Here is a 13,756-nt window from a genome sequence, read left to right as displayed (position 1 = left end):
CTTAACCCCTTCATTGCCTTAGCGGTTAGCCGCTATGGTAATTAAGTTGATTGTAAATGCATTTTTAATGCATGTATTCATGCCGGGTTCTCCGGTGCTGATATTAATGGATATCAGCTGCGGAGGCTCCCGGCATCAATCCGTTGTAGGAAAAAGTCATTTTTTTTTCTAAGTCCCGTCTCGTCGCTTATCTCCTGCTTCTCACCACCTCCTTGCCAACTTTTGGCGAGACTGTTTTGAGAGGAAATTTCAATTCTAGAGCGGCGATTAGCCTCGATAAGCTAATCGGGGCTACTAGAATTGCACGAGTTTGAAAAGCTGGCGATACGTGGCAATAAGTTGTTATCGGTGTGCGTTTGACGGGGTTTTTTTTCTGTCAAAATTTTTGGCCGAAAAGCTCTCTTATCGCTGACTTATCGGGGCTTACTGAATAGCAGTAGGCTTTTTTGGCGATAAGGTGGTGATAAGTGGCTTAGTGTGTGTGTGTGTGTGTGTGTGTATGTGTAAATCTTAATTGATAAAGTCCCCACAGTGTATACAGCGCTTTACAAAAGGTGTATGTAGAGGGGGAGTGTATAACAATGGTGTGGGTAGGTGTTGAAATGTGTATATATATACAGTATATATGCCACATTTGTTTGCAGATGATTACATCTAACTTTGGATATTGCCTATTTTACAGCTCAAATTACATATGCAACTCAAGGCAAAATATGATAGGATAGAAATAGGCTGGTACAGTTAAATAAAACAGGATCGGTAAAACAATGCCTGATGACCAGCAGGTAGATGGTTGTCCGGTTTACAGGTTTCCATACACAGCACTTGAGGAATTGAATCACAGACACTCCTGCAGCTGCTTCGTCCTGTTAATTCAAGAGTGCATTTTCAAATAACGTTTGAAACCACGAGTATTCTTACTCCTTAGAATCCAGCCACGTTTGTGGTGTGATCAGAAAATGTATCCTTTTATTCTGTTGCCAGCTCCTTTGTACATTAAACTCTTTCATGGCCTGCTGATGATTTTCTTAGATAAGGCTCAGTAGTCAGGAGCGGCCCAGCTCAGAAATCTGGAAAGTAACTACCCGACTCATAATATAATAAATAAAACACTCTTTGCATTTTTTAAAGACTGACATGTATCTTCATACAACCAAATGCTGTACAATAGGAAAACCCATACTACCAAATGTTGTCTTCCAGTGAGTCAAGGGGGTTGGGCGACCCCAACATGTAGTAGTGCTAGATCGCAGAGGAGACCTGCTGGAGTCCGGTGGAAGGGAGCCCCCACACACATCTTACAGGCACTTCCACAGGCACCCTCAAGGAGGCAGATACCTCTGCGGGCCCCCTATGACTTGCCTCTATCAGGCCCCCTCTGTGCTCTGAGGCTGCAGATGGGAACACTTCCCTCTCCGCTCTGGCTCTCCCTGCCCCTAAGGTATGGGCCCAAGGGGCAGGGAGAGCCAGGTCCATAGCTACCATCTAGGTCCAGACCCCCTGCTTCAAAACTATATATTTTTTTAAAACGCAAATATTTTACCACCTACTCCAAACTAGTGTTAGCCCTGTGTTTCCTGTTTATATAATGGCATATACATAGGCAAGATAAGCTAAACCAACCTGAAATAGTTGATAAAATAGTAATTAAAATACATTACAGTACATATTAACCCCTTAGTAGCCTACTGGTCAACTAGTCATAGGTTTCCATGACTAGCTGACCAAAAGGGGCTATGAAGGGGTTAATATAAACATAAAACTATACAACCTACCCCCCTTGGCAACCTTAGTGGCTAGTAAAGCATTAACCCATCCCGTCTCCCCCGCCCCTCCAAGCAATAACCCTCCCTGGGGCAAGTCACCCACTCCCCTTCCCCGCACCCCAAACAAGCCTACCCCCCTTCTAGACCAATGGGTCTAATAGTGCTTTTGAGCATTTGAGCAAAAAATACACATGTACGGTTTAAAAAATACACCAATACATAAAAGAATACTTTTCAAATAAATGTTCACCATAAAACCATTGACTGTCACTGTGGCTGCCCGAGCCCTTTCAGTGGGGGCCTAGATAGCCACATTGACAATCAATGGTAAACTAGAATAAAAAAAATAAATGTAAATTAAAATAAATTACCTTGGTGGCTAGTTTACTAACTGCTATGGTAATGAAGGAGTTAACCCCGCGCACCACCACACCCCTTCCCCCTGGGAGGATACCTAACCACCGATCCAGGGGAAACTACCTCCTTCAACTCCCCCCCCCGCCAATAATGGGCAATGGGCCTATTAACCAAATGTGACTAATAGGGATATTGCCCATAAAAAAGCATTAAAAAAAAATACAGGTTACAAAATACAGTATAATGAGCACCACCTACGAAGGTAAGTATCTCGTGAAGCTGGGGGTCCCCAGATCTGAAATTACTGGGGTTCAGTTCCGGACACCCCCTCCATCAGTCCTGTGGGGACAGATTTATGTTGCCATTTTGGATTTCACTTTTTGGGACTGATCCGCAGCCAACAGAACTGGCCAATCCGAGGCGGATTCAACCCCACCCCCAAAAAATTGCCCATCTTTACCCAGCAGCGCCTTAAAACGTCCCAGCTCGTAGCCCCGTGCTTTTGGAATTTTATCCTCTGATGTCACTGTCCTTTTTGTGACAAAAATGGGAGCCGGGCAATAAATAAGGGGAACAGTGATGACTCTTCCGTTGGTCATTTTTATTTACCAAAAGTGCCGGTAATATTGGATGTCTGTATCTCCTTTAATTGGTGTCGCAGTATCCAGAGTGTGCCCTGACTTTTTGTAAACAGTATATATTGTGTGGTAATTAAAAGGATTTACCTATACTCATTGTTTTATTTACATACTTCCCCAATTTTATGCAGCGTGGTGTACACGGTACAGTATTAAGAAAACACGCAAGAGAGAACTTGGCTGAAGCCTATTATTATGGTCACATCCTTTCCTTATAACTCGAGATTTTTTACTGTGCAACGTGTTGAAGTTGCAGTAAAGTGTAAGTGCGCATCCATAAAACACTTTCTCTGCGATGTTTTATATCTGTAGGTCTAAATGTCTTTCTGCAAATAAGCACAATACAGTGCATTGGAGCATCCCACAACTCGGCACCCATACTGCTTTTGTTATGATATACAGTTGTTTGTGATCTGGGTGGCCATTTTTATGAGCCCAATAATTGTTTTTTTTTTTTCATTTTTTTGGGTTTTTTTTTTTTTTAATAAGTGCAGGCTGAGAATGCAATTGCAGAATAAAAACATTGGAGTTAAGGTTATGATTTACTATGGTTACTTTTATTCTGTACTTAAGCGTTGCTTTTTTTTTCAGGTCCCTGCTGCTGTGAATTAACTACACTGTGTTTGTATCCAAATACTGTAATAGTTCCGTGTACTGTAGCTCCATTTACATTGCATGTAACACTGTTTGCCACCTACCAATGAGCTTGTGCCCTGTGACTGGCCCTCATCTCGCTTGCCCAGCCTCACGACAAAATTTCTCACCATTCCATCTTGTTCTCGCTTTTCACTTCTTCTAACAAACGCATTCGCTCCCAAGGATACTCTTAAAAGAGAAATTCACAGCATTAGGCAGTTAAGCATTATGGCACAACAGGGAACCCGCCTAACCCACGTTATTTACACCATCTTTCAGCAAGCCGTACAAGCTGACATTTTGTGAGGTCCGCAGGGCACTGTGTGTAAATAATGAAATCCCCACTATTGCCTGTCGTATTACAATATGGTCATACAAGATGTGTGGCACCGTTCCAACTACTGTACAAGGTTGGTGGGAAGAGACCTGGAGTCCAGCCCTTCCTTCCTTAGCTTGGTGGTGCAATGATGTTGTCTAATGTGAGATCAGCAGAACTATTAATATTAATGTAACACTGTTCCTTCTTCCTTCTGCCCTTCAGAAGCTGTCATGCAGTGTGCAAGCCAGTGCGCATAACCATCCACAGCGGAGGTGGCTGCATGTATGTTGCTATTGCTTTTTTTTTCTTCCCATTCTGTTTTGCTGATGCATTTGAAATAACTGAGAAATGTTTGCATGGACATAACTTGAAATGTTTAGGAAATGTTGCTTTAGATCCACAAACAAGGGTGTCTCTATCTTAATTCCATAAGCACAGTGATTTGTGTCAATGGGTATTAAAGAGGCAATGCAGGCGCGTTTTTTTATTTTAAATATACACACACATATATATATATACACATATACACACACAGGGTTAAAGAGGGGTCTCTGGAGCTGTACCCCATTCATTTCAGTTCTGGGGACCCCAATTTCACGAGATACTTACTTCCCAAAGGGGTGCAGGAATTTCTGCTTTTTAAAGCTCTGCGTCACGTGGGCCAATAGGTAGACACGAGGGATGACATCACGACTTCCCATTGGCCCACAGGATACGGGAGCTTTGAAAAGCGGCCATAATGTTGACCCTTCTAGCCGAGTGAAGTGGCTACCGGCTGCTTGCATTGCCTCTTTAAGTGAATTGAGTGCCTCTTTACCAAGTCAAGATTTGAAAATATTAGATTTTTGTGTTGCATGTAAATCATTATTTTAAAAAACAAATTACATATATTTATGACTTTTTCAAATAAGTAATATTTTTTTTAATATGTAATATTTAAATGAAGACTGTGTAGTTACTGTATGCATAGTTTTGCCATAAAATCTTAAACAAATTGTGCGTGTACAGTATATATTTAAATATATCTATCTATATATATATATATCTAATCAAAAATGAATAGATGATACTGTTCTGTGGCTAATGAAATGCTTTTATTTATAAAGTTACATATATTTATATATATATATATATATATATATATATATATATATTTGGGCTCGACAAATGTACACGCCCACTCGCCTGGGGCGAGAGCATTTTACCCGCTGGCGAGAGTTACCGGCGCCGTGGTGCATCGGCGTAGTGCAGCACCTCCCAGCATTCTCCTGCGTTTCTCCCTTCAACTCCTGGCATTCTCCTGTAAGCTTCCGTGAAAATGGCCGCGCGGCATCAAATGACGCCGTGTTGCCATGACAATGGGATGCTACGTGACACCGCGCAACGTCACGTAGCACCCCGTTGTCATGGCAATGCGGTGTCATTTGATGCCGCGCGGCCATTTTCACGGAAGTTGCAGGAGAATGCCAGGAGTTGAAGGAGGAGACACAGGAGAATGCCGGGAGACGCTGCACCACGCCACTGGTAAATCTCGCCAGCAGGTAAAATGAGGCGGATTAGAGAGGGAGGGGGGGCAAGTGGCTCTTTTTATAGTTTGTCGAGCCCTATATATATATATATATATTTATGCAAGAGAGAAAGAGAGGACCCCGCATCCACAAGACATGTAAACACAGCTAAATACCGACACTGGAAAAATCCAAACTACAGTGAGTTGTCGGTGGTGCTATAAGGGCAGTATAATAGATAGTGAGAGAGAAAAAGGCCCTAAATAAAGCACTCTAGTATTTGTATCAGTACAAATCACATAAGGTTTATTAATGTACTGTATTGTCACAGAACAAAAATGGTTAAAACAAAGCACAGAAATGTTTAAAATACAGCATGGATCCCCTGTTCATTACAAGGCTAAACAATTCCCTCAAAGAAGATGCCCAAGATACACTCAGATAGTATTCTGAAACACCTAACAAAATAAACCTGGTGTGACACCCAACAGACTAAATAGTCACGGCTAAGGCTATGTAATCATCTGCAAAGAGGTCTAATATGCCTACTAACCCCTGCAATATAGGGTTTGTCTGAAGCGACAAAAAGTGGCAGGTAAGTGACAGCAGAGATACACAGATTAAAGCCTGCAAAATATATATAAGCCTATAGCTAGAGATAGTGATACATCACCTATGGTCAGGTACAGTGTGGTCGGTACATTCAGGGTGGAACAAGGAGGGATGTTAGAGCATAGTAATGTGACCCAAAGACTACTCCCAGTAGAAGGCTGTGTGCCGAAACGCGTAGGAGCAGGTCCAGCAGGCAGGATCCCCTGGTTTGTCCCCTCTTTGGGTCACATTACTATGCTCTAACATCCCTCCTTGTTCCACCCTGAATGTACCGACCACACTGTACCTGACCATAGGTGATGTATCACTATCTCTAGCTATAGGCTTATATGTATTTTGCAGGCTTTAATCTGTGTATCTCTGCTGTCACTTACCTGCCACTTTTTGTCGCTTCAGACAAACCCTATATTGCAGGGGTTAGTAGGCATATTAGACCTCTTTGCAGATGATTACATAGCCTTAGCCGTGACTATTTAGTCTGTTGGGTGTCACACCAGGTTTATTTTGTTAGGTGTTTCAGAATACTATCTGAGTGTATCTTGGGCATCTTCTTTGAGGGAATTGTTTAGCCTTGTAATGAACAGGGGATCCATGCTGTATTTTAAACATTTCTCTGCTTTGTTTTAACCATTTTTGTTCTGTGACAATACATTAATAAACCTTATGTGATTTGTACTGATACAAATACTAGAGTGCTTTATTTAGGGCCTTTTTCTCTCTCACTATATATATATTTATATAGCGTTATTGTACCCGTTGGTGCAATAATATGCTGACCCTGCCCCTTTTTCATGCACGGCTAATTCAGATACAATGGTGTCTGCTACCACTGACACGCCGTGTCCCCTCTGCTGCACTGTACCAACGGGAGCAATAACGTCGCTACATCTGTATATACATGCACACAAACTTCAGCTATGCAATGAATATGAAATCCAATGCTTTGTATCCTTATTTTCATCATTTGTCACACTGGAAGTAAGTCTATTAGACTAGGATAGGGCTTCTCAACTCCAGTCCACAAGACTCCCCAACGGGTCAGGTTTTCAGCATAGGCCTGCTTCAGCACAGGCGGCACAGTCTTAAACTGAGTCACTGGTTGAGCCACCTGTGCTGAAGCAGGCTCTTCGACGTAGCCACTGATTGAGCCACCTGTGCTCAAGCTGGGATATCCTTAACACCTGACCTGTTGTGGGAGTCTTGAGGACTGGAGTTGAGAACCCCTGGACTAAGCAATAAGAGTTCAGGCCACTACAATATATTTATACAGTATATAGAATAAAGCAAGGTCAACAATAGGTGGAAAAGAGAAGACCTGGCCCTTCCTTCTTCTCCCTCACCTGGTGTCAAGGAAGACACTTGGTGTGCTCTACTGGAAGAAGTACAGGGGTGAGCAGGAATCTTCCTGTATTTATTTAATCCTTTATCCAATATTTGACCATGAAAGACACATTGAGGCATACAGTACATCTCAATTTCAAATAAGTCATGGAATAAAATGCATAGAAACTGAACCAAAGGAGGGGAAAAAAACAATGACACACACATATGAGGTGTGCTGGTGCAGAGGTCTTGAATCATGATAGTATCACGGACTTCAAGGGAATCCAGGGGGATTGCTTAAGTGAGGGGGCTCAGAAAGAGAATGTAGAATGGCCAGCAGTAAAGTCACACTACAGGGTAACATTTTAAACACTCTTCTTCTGTTGCCACATGGCCCCTGTCACAGGTGGAGTCATACATGGCATCACAAAAAGTAACAGTTGGGAGAGCAGAGAGATGCAGAACAGTGAACATGACAGCACACCGAGGAAACCAGTAAGCCCATTATTTGGTGGGACTTCCACCGACTCGGTCGGTCGGGCTGTTTTCGGATGAAATTCCCCACTGAAGTAAATGGGGAATTTCAGGCAGAAACGGCTTGATCGGCCGCTTTGGCAGATAGAGACTAAGCTACAAAGGGTGATATGTATAAAAGACTCCCAGCTGCATAAGTGGTGCAGAAAATAGCACCACATCTGTAGAACAACATCCCATGGGCTTTTAGTGGATTTATTTTCTTTTATCAACTGTTTGGTACTATTTGTACTACTTCTTGCCCCAGTTTTGCAGCCAAGCGACTTTGATATATAACCCTCAATTTTTACCTTACATATAAATATATATATATTTTAAGTTGAGGTGTAGTCTGCCTATAAATTGCAACCTTCCACAGACGTCTAGTACAGGGATGAGCAACTCCTGTCCTCAAGGGCCACCAACAGGTCAGGTTCTCAGGATATCCCTGCTTCAGCACAGGTGGCTCAGTCTTTGACTGATTGAACCACCTTAGCTAAGCAGGGACATCCTGAAAACCTGACCTGGAGGTGACCCTTGAGGACTGGAGTTGCTCAAACATGGTCTAGTATCACAGATCCAAAATTGTTCCCTTCTGACTCCACAATGAAGCTAAGGGTTATCTCAGTCATATTGTTTTCACATTAATTTGTGTAGTTCAATCCATTGCTCTTTTGAATACCGATTGCCAGTTATTATTTGTAAACAATAGTCATCCATAGCAAACCTATGCAAGTGACACAATCAGATTAAGCCCTTTTAATCATTAAAGCGAATGCGTTTCTTGGAGTTATGGGGTTATTCATTCTTGAACATTGGGGTTTCTTGGAGCAGGAAGGTTCTGGTCTTAATGGCGGAATCCGCCCGTTCAGGAGATACTGTATCAGCACTTTAGAACAGAAAGTAGATGGGAGCCAGTGAATAAGTTGACTGTTGCGAGTCATGTCAACATTCCCAAGTGCAGGGGCTCCTTATTTGCTTAGGTGAGGGGCAGTCACTTGTAAGACCCAGGCTGTCCTGCTTCTACAGCAGGGGTGCTCAACTCCAATTCTCAAGCCCCCCTCCTCCACCCTCCAACGGGTCAGGTTTTCAGGATACCCCTGCATCAGCACAAGTGGCTCAATCAGTCCCTGCTTCTGCACAGGTGGCTTAAGTCTTTGCCCGAGCCTCTTATTGAGACACCTGTGCTAAAGCCTGGGTATCCTGAAAACCTGAACTGTTGGTGGCCCTTGAGGACCCCCTTGTTGGCCACCTCTGTTCTAGAGGAGTCATCCATTGCTGGTGGGAATAAAAATACGACTATGTGAGATGGCTGGTTTAACTCCTGGTAAGGTTGTTTTGTGAAGTGTTGAAAGCCAATCTAAAAGTTACATTGGTTAAAATAGCACATGGCAGCCGACTAGTACTGAACAGACATTCAACACACAGCAATGAACAAAAGTGGTCTTTGTTCTGTTTTCATACTATAACTGTTTGACTAACACTATTGTGACTAGACGCCTAGTCAGTGTTTCAAAATGGGTTATTTAATCGTTTTATACTAAAATGGGTTTGAGGTTGTGAAAAAAGCAACAATTTCCTAAGTTAGAAAAACACAAATTTCATTCAAATTATGTCAACTTCTGCCAAAAAATGACATTCATTACAACAGTAGAATGTAACAGAAAAAGAAAACAAATTTGAGATTCTGTTCACAAGTTTGAATTTACTAACACGTAACATTCGATTTTTTTCAAATGTGCTCTGTTTGTTAGGAACATACTGCCAGACTCGGTAATACCGTGTCACAGTGTCTTCTAATGAGTCGTAGCTGTCACACACAATGCACACACACAGTGCGCACACACAGTGCGCACACACACACAGTGATCAAGATCAATGCTGCATTCAAAGCAGCAATCCCACCAAATGACGAGATGGTGTGGTGCCTCTGGTTCCAGAGCTACTTACCGGGGAAGTTACCGTCATTGCGTTCTTGTTTTGCACTGGCATTTCAGCAGCCATTAGATAGACTGTCGCAACATATGCTGCTGCAGCTTCCTATTGGCTTGCAGGATACGCAAGATTTGAAAAGCTATTTGTTCTCCTGGACGAGCAGCGATACCGGTAACTCCCCGGGGAGGGGGGGAGGGGGGGACAAAGAAATGAGCCACCTGGATAACTGCTCTAAAGGAGCAATTCACAAGTGGTTTTTATTTTAATTTTTAACATAGGTTTGAAGCAGGTGGTCTCTTGAGCCGAACCACGTTGATTTCACTTCTGGGGAACCTCTTCTTCCCGAGATGCAGACCTCCAAAGGGGGTGGCCGGTATCTCGGCAAAGTTTAAAGTTCCCGCGTCACACGGGCCAATAGGAAGCCGAACCTGATGATGTGACGGCTTCCTATTGGCCCGCAGGCTGCAGGAGCTTTGAAACTTCGCGATTACATGATCCCTGCTAGCCAGGCGCAGCGGCTACTGGCACCCCTTATGGAGGTAGGTATCTCCGGAAGTAGGGAGTCCTCGGAGCTGAGATTAATGGGGTTCAGCTCCGGAGACCCCCTGCTTCAATCCCATTTTTTTTTTAAAATTGCTACAAAAAAAAAATCACCCCCTTGAATTGCTGCTTTAGGCCGCGCTTATTGTAAGCGCGACGGCGACAAAGCGACTGGGCAACGCGATTTTTGGAAGCCGGGAATATTTGATTTTTCAGGGGCTGTCGCCTCATGTGACAGCCCCTGAACCAATCAATGCCCTGGTCGCCAGCGACGCCGCCGCAAAGCGAAATACAATTTTCGCTAGCGGCGACGGGTGACGTCATGCGTCGCTGTTGCGGGCACTATACGCGCGGTCTTAGGAGGGCAGTCCCACTTTGTACTAATGACTGGTACATTTAATCAGTTAAAATAAAACAGACAAGCATAAAGAATGGTACTCGACAGGGATGACCCTTGTCTCCGCTTCTGTTTGCTCTCTCTATCGAACACTTGGCAGCAACAATTAGAGACGAAAAAAACATAAACGGAATTGTAATAGGAGAGACAAACTACAAAATATTCCTATTTGCCGACGACATTATCCTAACTCTCGCCAACCCCTTGATTTCACTCCCGAACTTACATTCACAACTAGATAAATTTAGCAAAATATCGGGATATAAAATCAACATCGATAAGTCGGAAGCATTGAACCTAACCCTAGCTGATTCTGAAGTTAAATTACTACAAGCAAATTTTAAATATAGGTGGAACTCCACAAAGATCAAATACTTAGGAATCCAAATAACAAGGGAGTATAATTCGCTATACAAACATAACTATCCACCCTTATTTGAGAGGCTAAAAAAGGACCTCCAGAGCTGGAAAGAATACCAGATATCTTGGTTAGGAAGAATAGCCACGATCAAAATGAATATCCTACCAAGGCTCCTGTATTATTTCCAGACTCTTCCTATAGATATTCCAATGCCGGAGCTTAAAAATATACAAAACAGAATTTTCCAATTTATCTGGCAAAATAAAAGACCCAGGGTAGCTAGATCTATTATGCTAGCCCCAAAAGATTGCGGAGGCTTGGCAGTCCCGAATATCATTAAATACTATTTGGCGGCCCAACTCAAACAAGCAATAATGTGGAACAACGATCCAACCACCAGTTGCTGGGTGGGACTTGAGTCTACCTATACGAGACCTCTCTCTCTCCCGGCCGCTATGTGGACCGAGAGGGGAGGAGAGACCCTCTTGGAAACATTAAAACTGGGAGCAATGAAATGTACATGGCGGATATGGTCTAGAAATAAAGATAAATATGGTCTGACAGCCAGTCCAACACTACTAACCCCTATATTCCACAACCCTGAATTCCCCCCAGGCTGGCTCCCACAGAGACTCAATAAATTTAAGACATTAAAGTTGATGGTAGCTGACGACTTTGTAGATAACGGTATAATTCTACCACTCCAGGCGCTGGAGAAGAAACACCAAATCATAAATATACCAGTGTTTGGTTACCTCCAAATCAGGCACTACCTGCAATCAGTCTCCAAAGATTCGGCAGTCAAACCTTTAACAAATTTTGAAAGACTGTGTAGGAAAGGATACTACTGTAAAGGGCTGATTTCAGAGATATATCAGGGCCTGGCGCGATCAGCGGGTTGTTCCCAACATAGCTATATGATCAAATGGGCAGAAGATTTGAATACAGAGATCGATAGAGAAGACTGGGAGGACATTTGGGAGGTAGCTGCAAAAACGTCAATCTGTACCACTATCAAAGAGAATATTTATAAAATTCTATTTCATTGGTACCTAACCCCGAGTAGGCTGACCCAGATCTTCCCCGGGTCCCCGGATTTGTGCTGGAGGGGATGCGGGCAAAAAGGAGATATGGTTCATATTTGGTGGAGTTGCCCAAAAATTCAGGTATTCTGGGTCATGATACAAACATTGATCAGAGAGTACCTAGGGGTGGAGGTTGAGGTGGAACCGCTGACCATGGTGCTGGCCAAACCAATAGATGAATTAGGAACGGCAGAAAGTAAGATGATAACTCATGTAATGACGGCTGCCCGCTGTGTTATTGCGGCTGCCTGGAAAAAGGTGAATGCGCCTTCTAGGCAGACGGTCCTACGGAGACTAAGGGAAATAAAGATGATGGAGCTCCTCACAGCACAGTTGAGCCAGAAAACTGACAAATTTCACAAAATTTGGGAAATATGGCCAGGAAACTAGGGACCCCATAGAAATAAATACAGAAAGACCAGACAAATGGGCTCGCCCTCCCCCCCCTTCCACCCCCTCCCCCCCCCCCCCTTCTTTTTCTTCTTTTCTACGTTCTTCTCTTTCCTTTGTTAAGCTCATGAGAGACGCCTACGGTAGCGGCTGCTTCCCTAACACAACCGGAAATAAGAAGACAGACCACACTTATTCAAAAACCGTGTTATAGCAAATATTTTATTTCAGTAATGATGACGAACTGTTAATGCCCTTTGTTGTATGGACAAGTGACACTGTTAAAACATCACATGTATTCCAAGACTATATATTCGTTATGTCTCTCCAAAACAATTAAAAAAAATGAAACAAACAAAAAAAATAAACAGACCAGCATTAGTCATTTTACACTTCATTGGTTTCCTGGCTTTCCTGTGGAGACTTTCTATGATGAATGGGGGTGAAATCTTTTAGTGAAACGGGAAGATGGTGACAGTACGTGGCACGAGCCACAGCCACATGTTATAAGACACTTTCTGGCACCAGAACATCCCTTATTGCAGATTCCAGAAAACGGGTCATGCAGTAAAGTGTTTTATAACCATTGTTTAATAAAAATGGCCCGGGACGTTGTATTGTAACGTTTTCTTGTCTTTCTCGCCCTTTATGGACCAACGTGAGGTTGCAGGCTCATTGAGCACTGTTCCATTATTAATCCAGTAATCCTTCAGTGGACAGGATTAATCACACTTGTATACAGTTTGAGTTTTATCACTTCGTTAAGTTTAATAATCAGGGAATGAAAGCAAGGTTTGCTTGGAGAACTCTTAAAGGTGCAGATCTGCCTATGGGGGCTATGTATCGAGGTCTCTCCACTGCATAACTGAAGCAACATAATTGCACTTGATCTGTGAAATAGTAAAATCTCATGGTACCATCGTATATTTTGATTTGATAAATATGTTTTTGTTCTAGTTTTGCAGTCGGGAGAGCTTGATACATAGCCCACAGAGGGGCATATTTGATGGGTAAAGTGTAGGCGATTGGCACCTGTTTATCCAGCACTGGAAGGTGTATTATGGAATAGCATTCCTTGCTAAATATGTCCCAGAGTATTTTTGATTTTGCAGAAACTGTTGTCTACAAACAAACTGTCAGCCCTCTTCTTTCCAAACGTTGTCTGCCTTGTTCTCTCTAGAACATGGGTGTTCAACTCCAGTCCTAAAGCTTCAACAACAGTTCAGGTTTTCCAGATATCCCTGCTTCAGCACAGGTGGCACAATCAGAGGCTCAGTCTTTGATTGAGCCACCTGTGCTGAAGCCGGGATATCCTGAAAACCTGACCTGTTGTTGAAGCTTTAGGACTGGAGTTGAGCACCCCTGTTCTAGACTGT

General features: G+C 43.0%; 1 protein-coding gene across 20 annotated transcripts in view; it reads left to right on the top strand.

Moving 5' to 3' along the window:
• Positions 1-13,756, top strand: part of TCF4 (transcription factor 4) — a 408,258-nt gene that overhangs the window by 117,284 nt on the left and 277,218 nt on the right. For 9 of the 20 annotated variants that reach the window (XM_075586755.1, XM_075586668.1, XM_075586658.1 and 6 more), the window contains exon 4: positions 3,939-3,998. The exons of the other annotated variants lie outside the window; for them this stretch is intronic. In XM_075586755.1, the coding sequence (XP_075442870.1) occupies positions 3,939-3,998 (60 nt within the window). The remainder of the gene's footprint in view (positions 1-3,938; positions 3,999-13,756) is intronic. 20 annotated transcript variants of the gene reach the window in all.

Source organism: Ascaphus truei, chromosome 1, assembly GCF_040206685.1.
Source record: "Ascaphus truei isolate aAscTru1 chromosome 1, aAscTru1.hap1, whole genome shotgun sequence".
NCBI classification, from domain to species: Eukaryota; Metazoa; Chordata; class Amphibia; order Anura; family Ascaphidae; genus Ascaphus; species Ascaphus truei.
The sequence above is the reverse complement of the archived record's forward strand: the minus strand, read 5'-3'. Positions and strand labels throughout refer to the sequence as shown.